The 22478-nt window shown below is 41.6% G+C and overlaps 1 protein-coding gene across 6 annotated transcripts; it reads right to left on the bottom strand.

Moving 5' to 3' along the window:
* Positions 1 to 1882: 1882 nt before the first annotated feature.
* On the bottom strand, positions 1883 to 22384 carry Pus7l (pseudouridine synthase 7 like). 6 transcript variants are annotated; one of them, XM_060388757.1, is made up of 9 exons: positions 22270 to 22384; positions 19404 to 20322; positions 16113 to 16272; positions 13839 to 14031; positions 10909 to 11004; positions 8877 to 8958; positions 6722 to 6999; positions 5001 to 5054; positions 1883 to 2951 (listed from the first exon to the last, which is right to left on the bottom strand). In XM_060388757.1, exons 1-9 carry the CDS (start codon positions 22312 to 22314, stop codon positions 2628 to 2630), a joined length of 2151 nt encoding a protein of 716 aa, XP_060244740.1. In that variant the 5' UTR covers positions 22315 to 22384; the 3' UTR covers positions 1883 to 2627. The 6 variants fall into 6 exon arrangements, with proteins under 6 accessions (XP_060244740.1, XP_021516472.2, XP_060244742.1 ...); XM_021660797.2 differs by having other exon boundaries at positions 10909 to 11007; positions 22270 to 22383; XM_060388759.1 differs by having other exon boundaries at positions 10909 to 11007; positions 22238 to 22283.
* Positions 22385 to 22478: the final 94 nt, after the last annotated feature.

Below are 22478 nucleotides of genomic sequence, written 5' to 3'. Positions count from 1 at the left end.
ATACTGTTATAAGGAACGACTTTCAATATGAGTAACAGTCAAATAATGAATAGGGATGAGGAGAACGCACTGAGGCTTTACACCTGGCTGCACGTGGTTACTGTGAGAAATCTAAACTTCTACTGCCCTCTACAGGCCAAGAGAAGAATATTAATGACTGCACGTTTTAATGCTTCCACATCTTTTTTTTTTTAATTTTTTAAAAAGACACTGAATAATTTATATAAATTATTTTCATGTTTGAGATATGAAGTTAAAAATTCCTCCCTTCCCAATTTTTACTACCTAATAGAGTATCATTTTATTTCCAATGAACATTAAAATTGTGATGGTAGTTTTAAACATAATGGTACTGTAATATCTAACTTCATTTGTACTGTGGGATTGCTGAAGTATGTGCGATGGGCAGTGTCAGTTGTCCCCTTGCTGATATTAGAATCACGTGGAAGACAATCACCCTGGCCACACATGTAAGGAATTATCCTCTTCAGGGTGTATCACCTGATACAGGTGTGCCATTCCTGGGCTTACAACCTGAGCTATATACAAAGGACAATACGAGGGACAATACCCACTGTCCTTTGCTTCCTGACGATGGTGACCAGTGCCCTCAAGGCTCCGGTTGCCATGACTTCCCTGAGATAACAGACGACCTTGGACCTGGGAGCCAGAATAATTTTTTTTTTTTTTTTACCTTTACATTGCTTTTGTTAAGGCTTTTTACCACAGGAACAGAAAGGTGACTAAGATGATATGTAATGTCATATATGTAATATATCATGTAATATCAGATGTCACATATGGTCATTACATACATACATTAAATTACATATGTAGCATTTTTAAGTGGAATTCCCATCATCTTAACAGAAGGTCATTTTCTTCTCTTCTAAATTGGCAGGCGCAGACGTGTAGCAATTGTGGAGTGCCAGGCCCTTCTTCATGTGCTCATGTTAACTGATGACAGCCTTACATTAGCCCTTGAGGGGTGTCGTGTTAATGTTCCCTTCTATGCATGCTCAGAGGGAGGCCCAGGACTTGAGAAGCATTAGCACAGGACTCCAGTGGGCAGATTTGCCCCCACTACCTATGGTTTTTGTCACCATGCAAATACGCTTCTCACTGGCAGACACAGCATTTGTAAAATACAAGCTTTGCTCCTGTAAAGCAGCATTTTCAAATGGTACTGAATTTTCAGCAGCATTTTCCATAACGTGTTTGCTATCAATTTGATTCAACTCATCTAACTTATGTTATTTACAGGTGGAATCTGAACTGACTTCCGATTTGCTCCATAATCTACAGGGCGGTGGTTCTCAACCTTCTTAATGCTGCGACCCCTTAATACAGTTCCTCACGCTGTGGTGAGCCCCAACCACAAAATTTTTTATTATTGCTACTTCATAACTGTGATTTTACTACTATTTTATGAATTCTAAATATCTGATATGCAGGATGTGTGATGTACAACCCTCAAGGGGGTCACAACCCTTAGGTTCAGGACTACTGATATAGATAAACATGCAACAAAAAACACAGTTGGCATTCCATGTAGAACTTTTCCTTCTTTTGGAGTTTATTTCCTGGGTCTAATAGTCCCTGAATGGGAAGACTAGCACAGACATACAAAAACACCTCCTTGCTGTTCTGCAATGCTGCATACAGATTTTTTAATTTCATCACAATGTTACTGGCAATGAAATGATACTCAGAGGTCCTCTCAATAAATGTTACCCCTTTCTACCAGAACTCAAGTGATATAATGCTGTTAAGGATAATTTATGGTGTGGGACAACTAAAACAAACCAACAAATACTATGATTTCCAAGCAGACAGTATGTCATGTTTTTGCAGCATAAAACAGAGACAATTCTGGGAGGACTCAGGAAACTGATAATGTCTTTATTTACAAAAATAATCAACACCATATCCGATGTCACTGGTATGTGTGAGAAAGGAATGTAAGTACAAATATGACTTTAAAATTCAAGTTTTAGGTGATAGAAAACATAACAAAAAAGTTAGGGGATCATGTAAAAAACTAGTATAAAAATTTTTTTGAGTCAGGGTTTCTTTGTGTATCCCTGGCTGTCCTGGTACTAGCTCTGTAGACCAGGCTGGCCTTGAACTCACAGAGATATGCCTGCCTCTGGCTCCAGAGTGCTCTAGTATAAAATTTTTTAGTTAAAATTTTTAGTCTTTCTCAAAAATGATCTCATAAATAAGTTATTTTAAGAACAGTGTTCTTGTGACCAGTGTGTCAAACCAGAAAGGGTAGCAGCAGCAGTGAAATGCTCCCCTCGTCCTGTCACCACGGTTTCACTGTCACCTTTCTAAGCAGAGCGGAGGGCGTTTTCTCTGCGTCTCTGTTAAGTGTGATGCTCAGCAGTCAGGGCTCACAGTACTGCTCCTAAGGCCTGGAGCTTTCATAACTGCATCCAAGATTCCTGAAGCAGGACCTTAAAGACTGTACTCATATATATAGCTTTAAACTTAAGACACTTACTTCAATACATCAAATTCCAACCTCTTGGGATACTGTGAAAACTGAAGGAGACAACATTCATGAAGTTCAATCAAGCCAGAGCCCTAGAAGCCATGGCTATCCTTTTTTCAGATGTGCTGGTTCAAATGTCACCCTTCATCATCTCCCTCAGACAAACCGTGGCATAGCAAGAGGCATCAAGATCAAAGGACATGGACAGACATGAGGTTGCGTCATCAGTGTGGGAACCTTCCACTTCAACCTCGGGGTCAGCAAGGACCAGTTGGTGTGACACATTGTGGGGGTGTTTCAAGATGTGCCTGTAGCATCCTGGCACATTCAGCTTCAGGGCAGGCATCCTAAACCTGCAGGACTGCAGTCCATCCCTGCTGAGGACGCCACGGTACCACTGTCCCACCTTGTTCTCCGGGTACTGAACGTTGTATCCAAGTACTGGCAGAACCACCTGGGGAGGGCAGGGAGAAACCACAACGCCCATATTAGCCTTCAGAGAGCTGTCCGATCATATTTTACCTTTATGACTGAGACCCAGATTTATAAAAACAGTGTCAGACTGTAAATACGACAGTTAGCCTGAGACACATTTTGAATACTACCCAGGATATTTTTAATGTTATCTGGTAAATAAAAGAGCTAACTAAAACCAAAGACTCAGAAGAGCTACGGTAATCAGCTTATACCAGGTATCCCTGGGCAAACCATCATTCAAAAATTAAGGTCCTCTCAGTCATCCAGTAAAGACTCAACCTCTGAGAGCATGCAAACCACAAGCAGACTTGTGACACACACAACTGTCTCTACTGCTCGGTCCTGCTAGTCTGGGTGACAACCTTAAATTCCTCTTGTTATGAAACAAACAAGTGTCAGCAAATGTTTTTATTTGGTCGGCTGCATGTGTGTGAGTAAGCTTGTGATCTGTAGAGTTTCTCCTTTGCTGACCACTAGACAGCATGTCTGAATGCTAAAGGGTATTTAGAAAAATGGGCAAGAATCCTTAAATATGTAAATGGATCTCAAAGAAGCCAGGCCCTGCAGGGTTTAGGCCAGCACACAAACGACTGAAGCAGGGTATGAGCTAGAATCCAGCCTGGGCTACAACCAGGCTTCTGAAACTTCATCCCTGGGTGACCCTTATTATCCAAGAAATTTGTGCATGACCATAGGTATGTAACTCTATAAAAGTGGTAGAAAAGTCAGACATTCGCTGATAATAAGTCATAATAGATGATTCTTGGTTAAACATATAATTCTGCCATTTATTAAAGACAAATTAATTATTAAATTATTAAAGCCAATTTGTGTATTAAAAAGATGATGTGCTGTTTATTTTCACTTAAAGCATTAACTCTTGGCTGAATATTTGAAACTGTAGGACACAAAGCATCTTCAATGTTTTCCAGAGCTGACAGACATTTGGATTTTATAATCCTCAGGTTGAAGAGTGTTGCTTCAAATAAACACACAGCACATTTGGAGCCATTTCAGAAGCTGTTAGAAATTCTGTCCTAACCCCAAGTCAAAACTCATTTAACTATCTTTTTTATGACCCTCAAGTCAGCAACCAAAACAGCAATTTTTAAAATCAAGTATTCTAATGCGGCACAGCCCAAGCACATATTAACCTGATATTTACAGGCTGATGGATAACGGTAGAAAAATACTACATCTTTGTTTTCCAGAAGTAGGACATTATGTTTTCTCAAAACACAGAGAACTTTGTATGTATGAACTGCTAATATGTAATAGTCTGAAATCTGAGCTGAGGTACTTCAGGCCACCGCCACCACCACCATCTATCTGGCTGGACAGGATGGTACTCAGTGAAAAGTGTGTGTGTCACTAGGCAGAGCCTGGTCTGTAGGAAAGCCACAAGATACAACACTAGTGAGCGTTTCTAAAAGCAACTTCGATCCATTACACATTTGATTCTCAATTAATTTTCTGTCTCTATGCAGTGAGAAACTTTGTGCTGCTCCAAACATCTTCACAATTCCCACATTCAGTGATGGGTTCACAACCTATAGTATTAGAAGCTGGAACACAGAAAGATTCACCAAAAGCCACATGTATACTGTGTGATGTCATGTATACACTTGACATTTTTTCAAACGTAAAATCACAGTGATAGAAAAACAAAAAAGCAGAGGTTCCCATAAAATAGGATTAATGTAGGAGTCAAACAGAGAAACATTAAAGGGAGAAATGAACATTGTGAAATCTGAGGGAGATATGAAACCATTATTACTTAATGTTGAATTTTTCAGTGTTCACATGATTTTATATATATTTATCAAAAGCAAGCATAACTTAAATTATTAGGACATAAATTATAGCATAATTAGTTTATTAAAAGCATACATTTATTTTTAAAATATGAATTATTAGGTTATAAATCATAAATTAATTTAAAAGTTACCTAAAAAGGGAGGGCCAGATGTCTCCAGTGAACAATGCTTATTTAAATCTAAGTAAAGTGGCTTTTAACCAGATTTACCTGATGTATTGCATATGTGTTAGCTGATTCCTCTTCTTCAGTCACCAGATGAACCTGGTTTGATAAAATACAATGGAAATGGGTGATTCCCAAATGTTCAAATTACCTCAGTCTTTTCTAATTCTGATTTATACACTGAATACACATACGCTCAAACATAATCTTTGTATAAGGCCTTGTCTCCAGAGAAGCCTACCACAGAAGAAACAGACCAATTCTCTCTGCTTTACCTATGTACCACTGAGGCTGGAAAGCTGTAGCCATGGCTGCCCAGAGGCAACACTTTCCTCAGTCACCAACAAATTACGCCGAACTGAAGGTATGCTTCTGGAAAGCCAGCCCCTACCTTCAACCATCCCCGCCCCCAGGAAACAGCGATATTTGATTTAGCCATGATGTCTGTTTGTTGCAGAGAACAGTAGGGGCAGCAGCAGACGCAGAAGGAGGCCTGAGAAGCTGCTCCACAGCACTCCAGAATACGCCGTTCTTGGCTGGAGACATGCTCAGCTGTTGGGAACACCCGCTTGCAGAGGATAAAATTAGGGATGCAGCTGTGCCTGAATAAATCACAGGTTTCATACTGGGCCAATAAATTCCCACTGGATTCTCTTTTAATTAGTCTGAGGTAGATTTCTATTGCCTAAAACCAAATAGCCTCAATTCACACGTGTGGACTCCATCACTGATCTAGGTAAAATTTCCTTTACGCAGAACTCACAGTTGACCTTTCCTCCAGTTCTGAAGTGCTGGGCCATGATGTACCTTTACTAGATGATTCCTGGGCCCAAGTTCAGGTTCCTCCAGAGGAGACCCAATGAGACCCCTGGGTCTTTTTAGGTGCACTACAATGGTGATTCTGAATTTTTCCTTTCCCGTCTGGGCCTCAGCTCTCATTATATAGAAGGTGAGTTTAAAGGACTGGATCTCTGAAATCCTTTACTCCCCTAAAACCCAACGGTTTTACAGTGGAAAGCAGGAAGTACCACTCAGGGTCTTGTCCTTGTTTTGAAACTGACTGAAATGATGTTAGAGAAAATTTCCTTATTCCTTTTGTTTTACACTATTCTGTGAACTTTCGCACCAGACTTATGGAATTCAGTTTCACTGCTCAGCTCAGGCCTACAGAGATTAAAAATGCCAGTTGGACAGGGAAGAAATGGAAAAAGCAAGTTTTATAAAATAGTCATGATATAATTTCATTAAAATAAACATCATAAAAATCACATGATATAAAGCCACATTTATAGGAAAGAAACAACATCCCATAGCCTCCTAACATTACCATGAAACTTTTTTTTTGAAAGCTGTACATCTCTTATAAACAAACAAGTCATTTTCTGTGGACATTTAAGGGAAAGCAGACACAGCTTGAAGGGACACGTGCTGGACCACAAGGAGGCAAGGGAGAGGACCTAAGTGGGGTGTGGGAGCATGTCAGCTCTTGACGGTCCAGTTCTTGGTTTTAAGCAGATGGCCCTGGGCATTACACATACAGGGGTTTGTTTGTTTGTTGTTTGTGTTTGAAAGTGTGCTCTTCAGAGGGAGCTTTACCACCTTTCATTCGGTGCCACCGACTATTTCTTAACTTAGCGACATGTGTGGATTCTCAGCTGTCAGAAAAGTAGAATGCTCCCATGAGTAAACAAAAGTGTTTTTGAAACTCAGGGATCTTGCAATTACTGTCTCTGGTGCGGCAAGTTACCTTCTTCAGAGATACTCACTTTACTGCTTGGGAAATGCTCGCCAGCATCTTCATCCAAGCAGATCAGGTCCCCCTTCACCACCTTGGCGCCATAGGCTTCAAGTCTGTAAGATGCTGCCTCGTTCCAAATCTTGCTGCTGTATGCATGGATGTAGAATATGCGCATGGAATGAGGAAAAGAGAACCAGGCCTGGACACAGCCTTCCTCTGTCATGCCAAAGCGGTGCAATGACTCCAGCAGAGCCCGCTCTCGAACTCGGAACTCAGGCATCAGTGAAAGTGTGCCTTTAGCGTCCTCTGAAATGAAGAACAAATCAGCTAGAGGGCACATCCACTGAAAGCTACTTGTGGGATGCCTTTTACAAGCAGTCTAAATGTTTTGTGGAGACACTGAGCGCTGCTGGTTAAACCCAATGATACTTTTAAAAGCTTACATTTTCTTTTAAAAACTTTTATTTTCCTTAAAAAGTAAGAAAGAGCAAACCACCCCAGCAATAGGAATGGCTGACTAGACCCCTTCCTTCAGAACAGAGATAATCTAATTCAGAAGTCTGCCAAACAAAAAGAACCAATCACCAAGGACCAAACAAGCTGGTAAGCTGCAGGGGTCTGGTTGTTTCTAAAGAACTGCTAGGGACGTCCAACAGAATGTCAGCTGAGTTGGCAGCAACGATTGGAATCCTAGCTAATGGGATGCTTTTTAAAATGTACATTGCTGAGCTCCAAGGATGCTTGCTTATTCCTGGAGGCCCTTGTAACTGGTATTTGATAAACGTACTGGATACTTAAGTGCACTAAAGCTTCGGAATGGTTGCCATGAGAATTATGACCTCTGACTCTACAAGAGAAACAAACCATGCCCATGCGGAGCTAAGTCATAGGTTACTGGTCCCCGCAGTCAAGAGTGGTGTTGCTTTCGTGCACCTCTGAACAGTTCTGGTATGTACACATGAGGCTAAAGTGGTCAAAGGGAAGTCAGGAATACATGATAGCCTCTCAGAAAAACTTCCTAAGGGACTCTATACCACAGACGAATTTCACTCAGCCGGAGGCCTTGCTGGTTGCTGAGCCTCTACCACCACCAGCAGCAGCGTGGACTGTTTGCTGGAATGCCTGCTCGCCCCTGCACAAGCTGGAAAACCTCAACTGGCCTCCTTCCCCCAACCCTAGGAAGCCTTGAACACGGGAAAGGTACCAAGATCCCAGTTCCTCGTTCTTGGCAGCTGTGGAAACCTCCCCTCCTGATGCTGCCAGCCATCCAAATCCCCACCTAAGTGCTCAGCTCTTGACCATACTTGAGCACAACCCCAGCTTATGGTTGACACGTCATCACCCTTCGCCTACAGTCTATAAAACTGTCCTGCCCTTGCCCGCTTCCTCACGGTTCTTTGGAATTGGTGAATCCTCCAGGGAGCAGCGCCTAATAAACCTGCCTTTATCTGCTTTTACTCTGATCTGATTTGACATATATCTGCATCGCAGAGATAGACAGAGAGAGAGAGAGAGAGAGAGAGAGAGAGAGAGAGAGAAAGAAAGAGAGAGAGAGCCTATTAGAGTGAACCTCCTGTTAGGAAACAGGTGAATCCAGGGGCCCGCTCCCAGGGACCTGCTTACATCATCATCACTGGCAGCAGCCAGGTGCACCAAGTGTGTGCCTTGCAAAAAAAGGACCCCCAGCCACCCCAGGTCTCTATCTGCCTTCTCTCATGTGTCTCTCTCCCATTCCCCATCTCCCTGTTTGCCTGTATCTCTCCCTCATGTCCCCAGAAGGCCTTTCACTCTTCTCTCCCCCAATAAACCTCTTACACTAACCTGTTGTAATTTCTCAGAGGTAGCTCACCACAGGTACCTCTGTGCTTGCTCACATTTGTCCTATCACCTCCTCCTCTTCAACTTAAGTGGAGGAAAACTAAGGAAGGACTTCCCGCTTCTCCTTAACCCCAAGGTATAGTTAGGATAGACAAAACTCCAAGCAAGCCAGGTAAAATGAGATAGCTGTGTCAGACAGTCAAATGATTCAAAATGCAAGCTATTACCCACGTGTCTCTCCAGTCTAACAGTCTCCCAACCCCTATTTCTGCTATTTTTTAGTGTATGCATTTTAAGGAGAGGCCCATACTGGGCATCTGCATCTGTGTTTATATTCCTAGAGATCAGTAAAGAAACTCACATACCAGTTTGAAGAAAGTATTTCTTTGCTTTATTGACAGGATCATCCATGTCTTCTGGTGTAAGAAATAATTTTATGGCCTTCACCTTGAAAAATTAACCAAGTTAAACATGTTTTTAAAAAAGGACATATTACTTTTTTTTTAAAGAGGTAAATTCGTGGGCATCCTGAAAGGCCCGAAAATGCTGCTGCAATTTCTTCCATAAGCTTTCAACAATTCATCAGTTTTACATATAGAGACAACGTTCTGTACAAACTGAAAATAACAACAAAAATATTATACTGGAAAAGCCCCCTCCCCAAGCACTCTATAATTTCATTTCTAGCATTCTTTATTCAGCTGAGCTAAAAACACAAATATAAAGAGATGACTTAAATACTCAGACTTGGCCAACACATGACAGACACAGGGAAGGAAGCAAGAATGCCAAGCCATTAGTTTCACTTATGTTCTCAAATTCTTTGAAATCTTGGGTCTTAAAAAACAGGTTAGAGCTAGCAAGATGATTCAGTATATAAAGGTGCTTGCCACCAAGCCTGGTGACCAAATTTCAGTCCCCAGGACCCATACAGTGGAAGCAAAGAATTGACTTTGCTGTCCTCTGACCTCCACACTGGCAAAATATAATAAAAAGTGTCAATTCAAATATTTTGTTTAACATTTTAATAGTTTATCTTAAACCATACATACATATATATGTGTGTGTATATATATATATATATATGTATATATATATATGACTTTTTAATTTTAAAAGGGTGTCTATTTAATTCCTGTTATTGTATCACTGTATCTAGCACTAGGATTTACTTCTAAGTACATAGCTCATAGTATGAAAGCAACTTAAAATAATTCATCCATCCCAATCCAATCTTCTTCTACAGTATTTATCCAAACAAATGTTCATAAAAAGCTAATACATCTGGTGCTAGTTGACTTTCGGTCAACTTGACACATGCCAAGATCATCTGGGAAGATGGAGCCTCAATTGAGACAATGTCTTTATCAGACTGGCTGGTGAACAAGTTGGTAAAACATCTTCTTGATTAATAAATAATGTGGGAGGGCCCATCTCAGTGTTGGCAGTGTCCCTCTTGGGCAAGTGGGCCTGGATTACATATATTAAAAAACAAAAAACAAAACAAAACAAAAAAAAAAAACAAGATGAGCAAGTCATGGGAGCAAGCCAGTAAGCAGCACTCCTCCATGGCCTGTGTTTCGGTTCCTGCTTCCAGATTCCTGCCTTGAGTTCCTGCATTAGCCTCCCTTGATGACTGGACTGTAACCTATAAGCCAAACAAACCCTTTCCTCCCCAGGTTGCTTTTGGCCATGGTGTAGAATCACAGCTACAGGGAGCAAACTAAGGTAACATCCAAGGAAACATTTAGCCTCAGCCACATGCTGAGGACTGTGTGGGGTGTGACGGGTAGAGGACTATCTGGGCAACCTCAACATGACAATCATAACAAAATATAACAAGACGAGAAGTCCCAGGTCACATTTAAGATGAGATACAAAATGTAAAGATCAGGGAGGGCTTGCATTAAGCAAAGAAAGAAAGTGCGGCATGTCAGCCACGAGAAACGTCCTCCAAGTTGGCTCCTATGATGTCTTCACTTAGTACCGATGCCTGTCACAGTCCTCCCTAAATGTATGGGGTCTACATGTATATGAGCAGAACCCAGAAGAGGTGAAGGTGTATCATTTTGCCTGATCAGTGGAGCTGTGGGTTATTCTACCAATGAATCATTTATTCAGTTATAGATTCAAGAAATCTTTGGTCAAGTCTGTGTCATCTCAAACAAAAATTAAACACAAGGCCACCATGTCCTCTCTGCTATCTTATAATGTGAATCCAAGAGAATGCTAGTTGCCTAACAAATCTCCAATGATGTGAAACATGATGCACGGTTTTGTGTGTGCGTGTATATGCATGTATATATATGCAGTTATATACCATCATTAGGTATGCAATAGGCTTATCTAATACGTACAAATGACTACAGTTAAGATTATATTTTTGAAAATTCTTACCATTTCATTCCTCAGTAAAGCCAATCCAATTTGGTCTGTTTGAATTTTCTTCCCTTTCCCAAATCTCTGTGGCCCATAGTAATTCACAAAACCTTTCTTCTATGAATATAACAGAATACAATACATTAGAATGTCTTAAATATAGTTCATCAAAGTATAATCAGGTTATTTCTCTTCATATTTAATTGAGAAATCTAGCAATCACCAATAATACAGAGGGTGAGGGGTGAAATGGCCTGAGAAACACTAAACAGTTACACACCAGAAGGAGAAGGGAGCAAATTTAAGTCAGCCCGTAAAGCTTGTAGGGGCTGTGTGCAACGGGGAGGAGAAGGAGGGAATGCTGAGAGCCCAGGCCTGCACGAGACCCTGTCTCAGGAAACCAAACTAACCAAAAATTCGCCACTTAAGACAAGTGGAGAAAGCTTTAAAATGGCTTTCTAGTCACGGTACCCAGGGTCCCTGCATACATGACCTGAGGTGCTGAGCCAAGAGAGAGGGGGTGTACTGGGATAAGCTGCACACCAAGCCTGGTCTCACCCCTCTCTCGAGTTCTTCCTTGTCCTGAGACTCTTCTGCTGTTGGGAGGTAGCAGGGACAAGGTTCAGATTTCTTTTCCCACCCTGCAGGCTTTGTTCCTTTATACTATTCACTTATCCTTGCGTCCACCCCAGTTTCTCTCTCTGCCATTTCCTGGGGAGGGAAGTAGATGTCGCCTGTGGACGCCATGCTTCAAAAACGTCATATTACTCAGAAGAAATAGAAAAAAGTTGGTCTGTGTCAAACACACCGAGCGAAAGTGAGAGAGGGCACACGCATTCATGGTCACATAGCCCAGGGGGTTCTTGAAATTTAAGAGTCCTTCCACACACTTTACGAGAGAGGCAAACACTCATTCAATGAATAATCATGACTGAGCAGCAGCTCAAGGCTTGCCAGTGAAGGTTGTTAAGGAAATTTGCTCTCAGTGCAGCACAGGGGAGCTGTGTCTATTTCACACGTAAAAATCAACTGCAGATAAGGTGAGTGCCCCCTATATTAAATCTCAGCTTTGTGAAGGTTATTTCAAGTTCGCATAAACAGTGTTGGAAGCCTTAAGATAACTGGGATAATTATTAAATATAACCAAAAATGTATAGTGAGAGCTATAGCTCCCTAAAGAAAACTTCAAGGAATCCGTATGTTCAAGCTACTCAACTTTTTTTTCTCAATAAGACACTTTTTGAAAGGTCTATTGACCGACCAAATGTTATGGTGGGGAAGAAACTCATCACGCAGGCTTGAAGACAGGATCTTGATCCCTGAAAGCTACAGTGGAAGGACAGAACCAGCTCCTAAAGGCTGTCCTTTGTGCCCATGCAACATGCATGTGCACAAACACACACAATAATACAAGATAAATAAAAAAATTTTAAAAAGGAAGCTGTGTACAGCTAAGATCATTTCTAATGAGAACTCCTCAACAGGCAATGTGTTTTCATAAAGACCGAAAGCACACCTGGTCTTAAATGCTGTCTGTCAGCATTCACAGAAATCTTGTCTGTTTTTAACAAGAGAACATTTTAGTAACAGTTTTCAGAAGGGGGGAAACTTTTTGGTAGGATGGTCATGACAAACAGATCACACACACAGTACACAATCTGAGAAGAGAAAGTGACTGAATTTGAAGATCTTCAGTTGGAAACCGTCACCTAAGAGCCAGGCCTTTCCGTGTTTTCCTGTCACTGAGGTGTAAGACTGTAAAAAGGCCCGATGTGGTCGGGAATTAAAACCAATGTTTCTCAAAGTGGGCTATAGAACAGAATAATTTTAAAATAGAAGTTACTTTAAAATGCTAAAACTATGCTGTTATTTTTTAGATTGGCTTGGAATTCAAAACTGTCAAAATGGTTTAAAGCTCTCCAGGTTGAAAATTACTTGTGTGGATCCAGCATGACCAAACTTCCAGAGCCCATGTCAGGCTTGCCTCAGCGCACACTTCTGTAAGTGATGACTGGAACACAGCCATGCTCACTCAGCTATGTATTACCAGCCATGGCCGCAGTCAGGACAGCTGACTGACTGCAATGGGAACCATGGACCACAAAACTGAGGACTTTATTATAGGCCCTGTAGAGAAATGTGCTGACTGCTCACCTACACAATCACATTGATGGTTATGGTTGCGTGTGTTCGTGTTTAAATGCCTAACAGGTGTTACTTAAAACTTTAGAAATGCATGCTGGCTGAGGAGGTTGTCTGTCTGTCTATCTATCTATCTATCTATCTATCTACCTACCTACCTATCTATCTATCTACCTTTCTATCTATTTCTCTATCTATCTACGTCCTACTCAGTCCATATAAACTTATGTAAAAGCAATTAAAAAAAACAGAGGCCATGAATTTGCGAGAGAAGTTGTGGTCAGAAAAAAAAACAAAAGGGCCATAGGGAGAAAAGGGAAGGAAAAACACAATGCAATTATGTTTTAATTTTTTAAAAAAATGAGTCAAAAAATAAAATGTACATGATTCATAATTCAAACATATTAAAGAAAACCCAACATTGGGTTATAAAGGTAAAAGGTGTATACAACTCTAAAAATAAGGTAACTACTGACCAACTATTTCTGGAGAGAATAATGGAACAAAACAGCCACAGTATGAACCCCTGTCTAACCACGCCCTCCTGAAGGATGATGCTAGAAAAAAGCCTGCTTCAGAGAGTGATCCTCTTCTTCAGGAGACCTGCATACACTGTATCTTTTAGTTTACAACTATGCCTTATTTTAATATAAAACATATCAAGAAAACAAAATATGCCAACATCTAATTATCATTTTAAAAATTAATTATGTATACACACATTACAAAAAAAATCATTTTTTTTTTGTCTTAGAAAGGATTATAAAGATTTTCCTTAATACAATTTCAAATTTGAGTTTTCTTACCTTAACATTTTCTATTGCCTCCAAAATTCTTTCTCTCAGGCTTGTAGAATCATTTACTTGATTTTTTAGATTTCTGATGATAATTTCAAAGTGATTTCCTTTGAGCTGACCAAGTCTGAGAGAATCACCTACAGACCGAATATTAAACACATTCATTCTCTTCTTCTTAATTTCCTGTTCAATACTTTTCAACCTATAAGTGATAAATCACATAATCACTTACATCTTAATTTAAAAATTACATATTTAATACAAGCTTTAAAATGATAGTCTCCTGGCAACGCCCATCAAAATGTAAGTCGCAAGGAAGGCTGGAGAGATGGCTCAGCGGTTAAGAGCACTGGCTGTTCTTCCAGAGCACATAGTTCGATTCCCAGCACCCACCTGGCAGCTTACAGCCATCTGTAACTCCAGCTCCGGGGGATCCAACACCCTCTTGTGGCCTCCACAGGCACCAAGTTCCCAAATGGCATGGATGGAGGCAAAACACCCACAGGCATTAAAAAAATATGTCAAATGTTCTGAGGAAATTCTAAATTAATGTTAGTACACATACACTAACTAGTCACTATTATGGGATAGGCAAAGAGGGTTACTTTGGCAATGTGCGCAGAGACATATCAACCTGCTTCCTCCTTCAAGCCTCCCAATCAGCCCTGACCCTCCTGTCCCAACTTGATTCTTTCCTTCTCAGGGTCTGTCCCACCAACACAACTAAAAACCTGAGCCCACCAGCATCAGAGATTCCGTTTTGGACACTTCCTCACTCAAATGTCCAGTTCTCTGCCAACTTTTAAAAGCCAGATAGGGGGATCAAGTAAAAAGAAAAAAAGCCAATATCAACTTTTCTTCATATCTACCTTTTTTTTTTAGTTCTTATGACAATTGATATTTAATTTGGTGGATTGCTTGTTGTCCCTCTCAATATATGTCTTAATTTCTAGATTGGCTAGATGCTCCTACTTAAAGGACTACTGAAATCCCACACCCATGGACCAAACCAAAAGTAATACGCTTCTCTTCCTAGGAACCAATAATACTTATTGCCTTTGGTTGTTAAAAATTAGCCATTGTCTTAACAGTATGATATCTGAATTCTTATAATTCAGACCCGAAAACAAAATCATATACCACTTCTGTTCATATACAGGCCTTCAAAGAATCTCCATGCAAATAGTGTGTGCTTAAACAGCTTATAACTAAGTATGGAAATACGGATAGCACATCCAGTCAGGATGAATTCTGAAACACAACTCAGCTTTTAACGTTTAAGGAAAATATCCAAAAGTTGCAGGCTAAAGTAAAAGAATATTAACCACAATATCATTTGAACTGAAAAACTGGATTAGAATCCCTATGTTTAAAAAACAGGGACAGACCTGGTTAAATCTTTTATGAAAATTAGTTTGAAAATCTCTTGACGAAAGCTCCTAAACTACTTTACTATAAATATAATAAATTACAGACATAGTTTGACTTTAATGTCTGTGATGTACACACTCTGAAAAGCATCTTGAAAACGACAGATTCAGTGTATAGACAGTTGTTTTTGAGTGGTGCAGGTGTTCATGAACTGTCGCCCCTTCTTTATAATTTCTAGATCTCTATGAAAAATTCATATTTCTTTTAAAAATGCAAAATTAACGATAAAACTTCACTGCACTGAGAGGTGAAATTTGAGTCCTCTATATGCTATTTAATAGGAATATGTTTAAAATGTAAGGGCTTATGATAAAAAGCACTACAATAATTAAGGAAAAAACATTTATAAATTTCACGTTTTCAATTACACTTTTCTGAACGCAAGTGCATCAGATATTGATAAACAATTTAGACAATTTAAAATCTACTACTTGTCAGCTTCCTATTTTCTGTAAGATTTTTTTCTTTTGTGTGTGTGTGTGTGTGTGTGTGTGTGTGTGTGTGTGAATGCATGCTGTGTGTGAGGGGGCCGGGAGAGGCCAGAAGAGGGCACTGGACACCTTCGGGCTGGACTGCAGGCAGCTGTGAGGTGCCACCATCAGTACTGGGAACTGAACTTGGGTCCTCTGGAAGAACAGGAAGTGTCTTAAAACCCCGAAGCCCTATTGCCAGCCCCAAACTTCATATATATTCAATACACATTTACATCTGTAAGAGGCGATCATTTTATTAATGCAGAACGTGCTATTTGATATGTAATCCGTTAATTAATACTGATAGCAAAGATAGGATGGTTCCAATGTTATTTTGAGTTTTAACCCTATACTTTACTAGAAAGTAATATGTCATTACCTCCCTGGAGTCACTTTTCTAACAACCATTGATTGATAGGTGATGGCTTTCTTGTCTTTAAGGCCCGCATAGCTAAAATCCGAAGGAATAACACCAAGTTTGACGGCTAAAAAACTGATTGCTTCAAACATCTCCAGATTTTCCTTTTGAAGGGTAAAGGCTGAAACAAAATAATTCTAGATTACAGAAAAGAAGACATCATACATAATTACATTCTTCATAAACTAACAGGTTAGGATAACGAACCTAATTATTAATGGTGAAAGTGTGCTTTAATGAAAACATAGAACTAGCATTTCCAGCTGTCATTTAAAAGCATTTGCTGGCTCATTGAAGGTGTGTGTTAAAAATTCACATTCTTTCCCTGGATTTACAGGTCTCCTAAATCCCAACGCAGGAGACTCCTGATCTGTTGCACTTATTTCTATTCATTCTTCAGAATATAATAATAGCAAGTCTGCCTCAAATGCTGTTCAGGTTCCAAGGTTGAATGCGCCACAGTAAGGGCTGTACTTATTTTACACATCATTACGTGAATGCCTACATTAATAGCTGTCAATCATAAGAACAAAGCAATATGATGGCTGCTGGGAACTGGAAGGAAGGCGTGATTATTCAATTGACATTCATACCAGAATAGGAAAATGATAAGATTTAGGAGATTAACGGTAGCAATGGTGGTACATCAATGATGGGCTGGAGAAATACATCAGCCATTTAAAAGGCTAGGCTCATAACCAAAACCTCAAGAATGAGTAAAAGGGTAAATTTTATAGAATATATATTTTACTGTATTTTCATATAAACATTTAAAGCAGTGGTTCTCAACCTTCCTAATGCTGCAACCACTTAACACATTTCCTCATGTTGTGGTGGCCCTCAAACCATGAAACTGTTTTCATTGCCACTTCGTAACTGTAACTTTGCTGTTATGGGTTGTAACGTAAATAGTTTTGGAGCTAGAGGTCTGCCAAAGTAGTGGCAGTCCACAGGTTGGGAACCAAGGATTTAAAGGACACTAAATGTATTACATACATAGATAATGCATTACATACATGTGTGTGTACATGCACACATGGAGACAGAGAAATTTGGTTCTTGGACACCAGTATCTCCATATTGTCCTCCCGGTGAAACGTTAATTCTAACTTCAGTAAAATTAACTAACTCGTATGTAAGAAGATTCTCACATCTTGACTTATTATCCCAAGTCACTGATTCTATTTCAGTATAAAAAGTAAGAAGCCCTAAGGGAGAATGCAAGGATCTCTCTGAAAAGGGAAAAGAAAATAGATTTCTCGGGTGGACTTGGGACTTGCGGGGCTGGAAACAGGAGTGATCAGGTAGAGGAGGAGGAAAAATACTGGGAGAAATGACTGGAATTGGGGGGAGGCATTTCCTGGGCAAGATGGAAATGTAGTGCAATGAAACTCCAGGAGATCTGCGAGAGTGACCCTGGCAAGGACTCCTAGCAATGGGGGGCACAGCCTGAACCGGCCATCTCTTGTGCTCAGGCCAGGCCTTAAGTGGAGGGGCTAGGACACCAAACCAGCCACAAAACCTCCGACCTACAGTTTGTCCCGCCTGCAGAGTGTTCTGGGACCAGAGCCTAGCAGAATAATCATCAGAGACCAGAGACTTCATCAGGAAACTGATGCGAGCAGATGCAGAGCGCCACAGCTAAACATTAGGTAGAGCTTGCGGAGTCCTGAGGAGGAGGGGAGGAAGGATTAGAGGAATCAGAGGATCAGGGGCACACCATGAGTGCACAGCCCACAGAATCAACTGACTGGGACTCATAGGGGCTCACGGAGATCAGGGAGCCCATAGGGCTGACCTAGGTCCTCTGCATATATGGCATGGCTGAGTAGCTTGGTGTCCTTGTGGGAATCCTAACAGTGGGAGCAGGGGCTGTCCCCAACTCTTTTGCCTACATGTGGGGCCCTTTTCCTCCTAGTGGGGTGCTTTGTCCGGCCTGGATGTGATGGTATGTGCCCGGTCTTATTGTAGCTTGTTACACTGTATTTGACTGATGTTCCTAGGAGGTCTGCTCTTTTCTGAAGGGAAGGGGGAGCGACCGGGGAAGAGAGGATATTGGGGAGAGAGACTGGAGGGAGAGGAGAAAGGGGAATCTTCAGTCAGATGTAAACAAACAAACAAGAAACCTTAGCGCTTCTGAAATCACCTATCATCAGTAGTTCTCTTTCTATATGCAAACCTATCTTCACTTTTCTTTCAAAATAGATTAACTTATTCATAGTGTTGTTTTTCCCACATTTATATTTGTGGATGCCAAGCTTTAAATACACGAACAATTTCATAAGTCCAAAGCCTTTAAATAAGTTCAAGTGGTCCCAACATTTAAGAAGCAGAGTTTGAGATCAGCCTCAGCTAACTGAGATCATGTCTCAAGGAAAGCAACAGCTTGAGATGCAGCTAAGGGTTAGAGGGCCTGCCTGTCCCTCACAAGGCATCTATTTCCAGCCCTGAGCAATGCAAAAGAAAGTCCACCTGTGTCTTTGTGAGCTGAGGTAATGTAAAAGCAAACCCACACCACTCCAAATTCGAATGTCTTGCTTACACCAGAATCCCATGCAGCACGCATGCTGTGTCTGCTCAATCAATTGATAAGACATGAGCATGTTGCTCTATCCTTCAAGCAACACATACAAACCAATCTACCCTGGACTTGTACTCTGGCACTTCATGGGATCCATTCAGCCCAGGAAGTCCTTCTAGCCTTTAACGTAGTGATTCCCAAAATACGTTCTATGCTATAAGTCAGCAGAAAACGCTTCCTGGGGGAACTGAGGAAATCCCACTCTAACCCTTCTGAAGCTGAAACAGGACCCAGAAAACAATGCTGCTGAGAGATTCCAGTGCTGGCTAAAGCAAGAGCACATACTGGAAGCCTGAGGAGCCAACTGTGCAGGACTCTCTCTTATAGCATAGAGTGTCCTCTTCCCTTTCCAAACATCACAATAGAGATACCTCAGCTCCAAATACTTAAGTATGGGTAAGAGTATCCTGAAAACAGAAAAATCAATACTCTCAAAACCAATCAAATGCAAAACAATTGCTTCAACTTTACACATTCATGAGTGTTAAATATAAGTATCTTTATTATCCATACTTCAAGGAGCTCATTTTCACAATTAGCATAGTTTGCACGGCTTCATCTTTCCCCAAAATAATCAGTCTATACAGTCTTTACAACAGCTCTATGACTAGGCCTATTCATTCATACCTTTCACAAAGTTTACATGAGAAAATGATGACTTACAAGATTACCTGTATAGACAGTTTTTCTTCTCTCGCATTCGAGACGAGATCTCTTTCCGTGTGCTTTTTCTCGGAATCTCACAGTTATGGCTGTGTTTGGGTCTCCTGAGCTGTGATTCTGCCCAGGAAAAGATTTGGTTTCCACCAGATTTCCAAACCTCTTATTGAGAAAGTGGTGCACGGCTTTCCTGTGATCTTTGCTTGTGTCTGGCTTAAAGGTAAACTTTGAATTTTCTTTCTTTGCATCCAGATATTTGAAAAAACCGAGTGCTTCTTCCTCAGAGACCAAATGGCAGAGCTCTTTATACTCCAGATTCGGCTTCACAACAACTTCCCTGTTGCTTCCTACCGTCGCCAAGAAAGGAAACTTCTGCCTAACAGCACTGTGCAGGGCGGCCCTTTGCTCTTTATCCAGGATCCTGCCTAGGGAGAGCTCAAGAGATGGTGCTATTGATTCGGTTTCTGAATTCCACATCCCTTTGATGTCACAGGCAAACTGATCCAGCAACATCTGAGTTTTTTCATCTAAAAGTGAACTTAATAAATCAATACTTTCTTCTTCACACTTAGAAATCACACCATTGATACTGTCTTCGTTTTCTAGGCCCGACAGGTGATTCTGGTCACTGTCCACGTACCCAATCAAACTGGTCACTTCTTCATTACTTTCGTGTTCCAAGGGTACATCCTGAACATGCAGCTTCGGCTTCTTGACAGAATCACTTGGCTCGGACTGTATTTTATTAGTTTCATAAGCAGATTCGTCAATGGCCTTATTGACTAATTGTCCGTGTTCATCAATCTCGATTACAATGAAGTCACTTGGTGAGGTTTTTATAGTGCCCTGAAATCCAACATGATCATTAATGAAACGGAGGGAACTAAACCCGATTCCAACATCTGCAGGCTCTTCCATGCTTAATGGCACCTACAAAAGAGACAGGGCACTCAGCTACCAGAAACAGTTGCAGATAAAAACCAAATTGGTTTGTAAGAACCACTCAGTTGGTTCCCTCTCAATTCCATGATCCCTAAAAGGACTAATGCCTTATTTCATAGATATATGTATATATTCTACTTTCACAGAGCAAGCAGAGTTAACAGGCCAACTATTTGTGGCCTAAGCAGTGATTTGTATCTTGATTTCCCACTCATTCCAAGCTTGTATTATCCAGAATTAAAATGGGTCCATTTTGAACTGAAGAGACGGCTCAGCAGTTAAGAAAACTTGTTGCTCTTGCAGAAAACACCAGTTCAGTTCCCAGCACCCATATGGCAGCTCACAACCGTACTAACTCCAGTCTGGGGGCTTTATGACCTCCACCAGTACCAAGCACACCCGTGGTGCCCATACCCACATATATATAAAACATATATAATAAGTAAACCTATTAAAATGTTTAGATTTTTTTTAAAACACACAAATTTCAAGTTTTATCTGAAAACTAGTACCCTTACACCTACAAAGAAGAGAAAAGAAAATGTCTGATTTTACAATGACTGTCATCCCTGGACCTTGCAAATCTCCTGCAGCTAATTTCAAAGACACAGTGGCAATATCTTTACTGGAAGGATATGAGGAAGGATAAGAGAGAAAAGTCTACAATAAATAGTGACATGAAGTTCTCTGCACTTCAAGGCTTAAGTCAGTCCTGGCCCTTCAGCTTTCTCTAAATCTCCCACAGATACAAAATTCTCAAGCTGATGAGAGGAAATTCCTACCAAATCGCTGGCATCCGAGAAAAGAAACCCTCACAGAGTTTTCTCGGAGCGGTGACACCCAAGAGCAATTGTATAAGGAACCCCACAGTGACCACGCAGCCAACTACCTCCACATCACATGAAGCCATGGAAAAGTAGCTTCACTACTCTCTTACACTTGCCACATTTTCCAAGTAATTTGTCTCAAGCTAAACAATTTGGCAAACCTCCACCTTTCTCGGTCCCTTCCATTGACTGGGCCACGTAAAAACCACAGCGAACTCTTTGTATCACCATTTTCACATTTATTTTTCCTTATTTATTTATTTATTTATTTATTTTTAAAATTCCCTGCAGTCCCCTTCATTCCAGGCCCTAATTGAAACCGGCACTCTCTCTCTCTTCTTCCATCATCCTCTCTGGGGAAGGACATCGTTTTCTTTCAACCCATGGGTGTTAGAATCCAGAGGGGAGGGAGGCCAGAAGCCTGCCTGCCACTGGCCTTTCCTACCAGGGTCTTTCCCCTCTACCTCGCTTCCTCTGCAGATCTTGTGCTGGTCATCCGTCTCTCACCCTCTCTGACAACCCTTTCTCCACTGAGACTCGTGGCTTCCACGATCTTGAACAGAGCTCCTTGAATCCTACCTTATTCAGTACTGATTGGCCCACACTTAGGATAGCACCAAGCACTTAGTAGGTCTGCAATAGATACTGGTTGTTGAACAAAAACAACCAGAACACAAAAGGAGCTGTAATGATGCCAACTCTGAACGGTACAGAGAACACCACGTCAAAGGCTGGAACTCAGCAGTCAGCTGTGACCAAGTTCAAAGCGGTCCTCGGAACCCTAAAGGACTGACGGAAAAGAAAGGTCACAGAAACGCTTTCTAGGCTGGACCTGGGGACAGCGCAGCACGAAGGCATGGCAGCCAAGCACCTGGTGAAGAGGCGGGCTGCGAAGGCCGGGCGCGTGGGGCGAGCGAGGGCGGCAGGGGCTCCCCCTCTTCTCCACAGGGCGAGCCGAGGCGGAGGAGGGACCCCAGCCCTGAAGATGGGCAGGAGGCTCTCACCGACCCCTCCCCGCCTCCTTCGGCGCCCGCCATGCCTTCCTCCCGGGCCCGACAGTCTCGGACCGCGCGTACCCCAGCATCCCACCGCGCTCGGCCAGCTCTACCTCGCTTCCAAGAGCAAATGGTCCTCCGGGTGAAGCAGTGCGCATGCCCGGAAGCCCTCGGCCGCCCAGCCTCCCGCAGGGACGTTTAAAGGGACAGGCTCCCACTTGCGCAGCTCTCCTTGCTGGAGCCGCCTGCAGGCCCCTAAAGGTACAGGAGGCGGGGAGGGAGGGGCGTGGCCTTCCGGGCTGGCCCCGCCCCTACTCCCTCC

This window comes from Meriones unguiculatus, chromosome 8 (genome assembly GCF_030254825.1).
Source record: "Meriones unguiculatus strain TT.TT164.6M chromosome 8, Bangor_MerUng_6.1, whole genome shotgun sequence".
NCBI lineage: Eukaryota > Metazoa > Chordata > Mammalia > Rodentia > Muridae > Meriones > Meriones unguiculatus.
This window is presented reverse-complemented; position numbering and strand designations above follow the sequence as displayed.

Coding starts and splice junctions, on each gene's coding strand:
- Pus7l (XM_021660797.2), bottom strand. CDS start 22,314: ATGCGCACTGCTTCACCCGGAGGACCATTTGCTCTTGGAAGCGAG. Junction 5,055..6,721: donor AGCATTTCCCAAGCAGTAAA/GTGAGTATCTCT, acceptor TTATCAAACCAG/GTTCATCTGGTGACTGAAGA. Junction 2,952..5,000: donor ACACATATGCAATACATCAG/GTAAATCTGGTT, acceptor TGCCCTCCCCAG/GTGGTTCTGCCAGTACTTGG.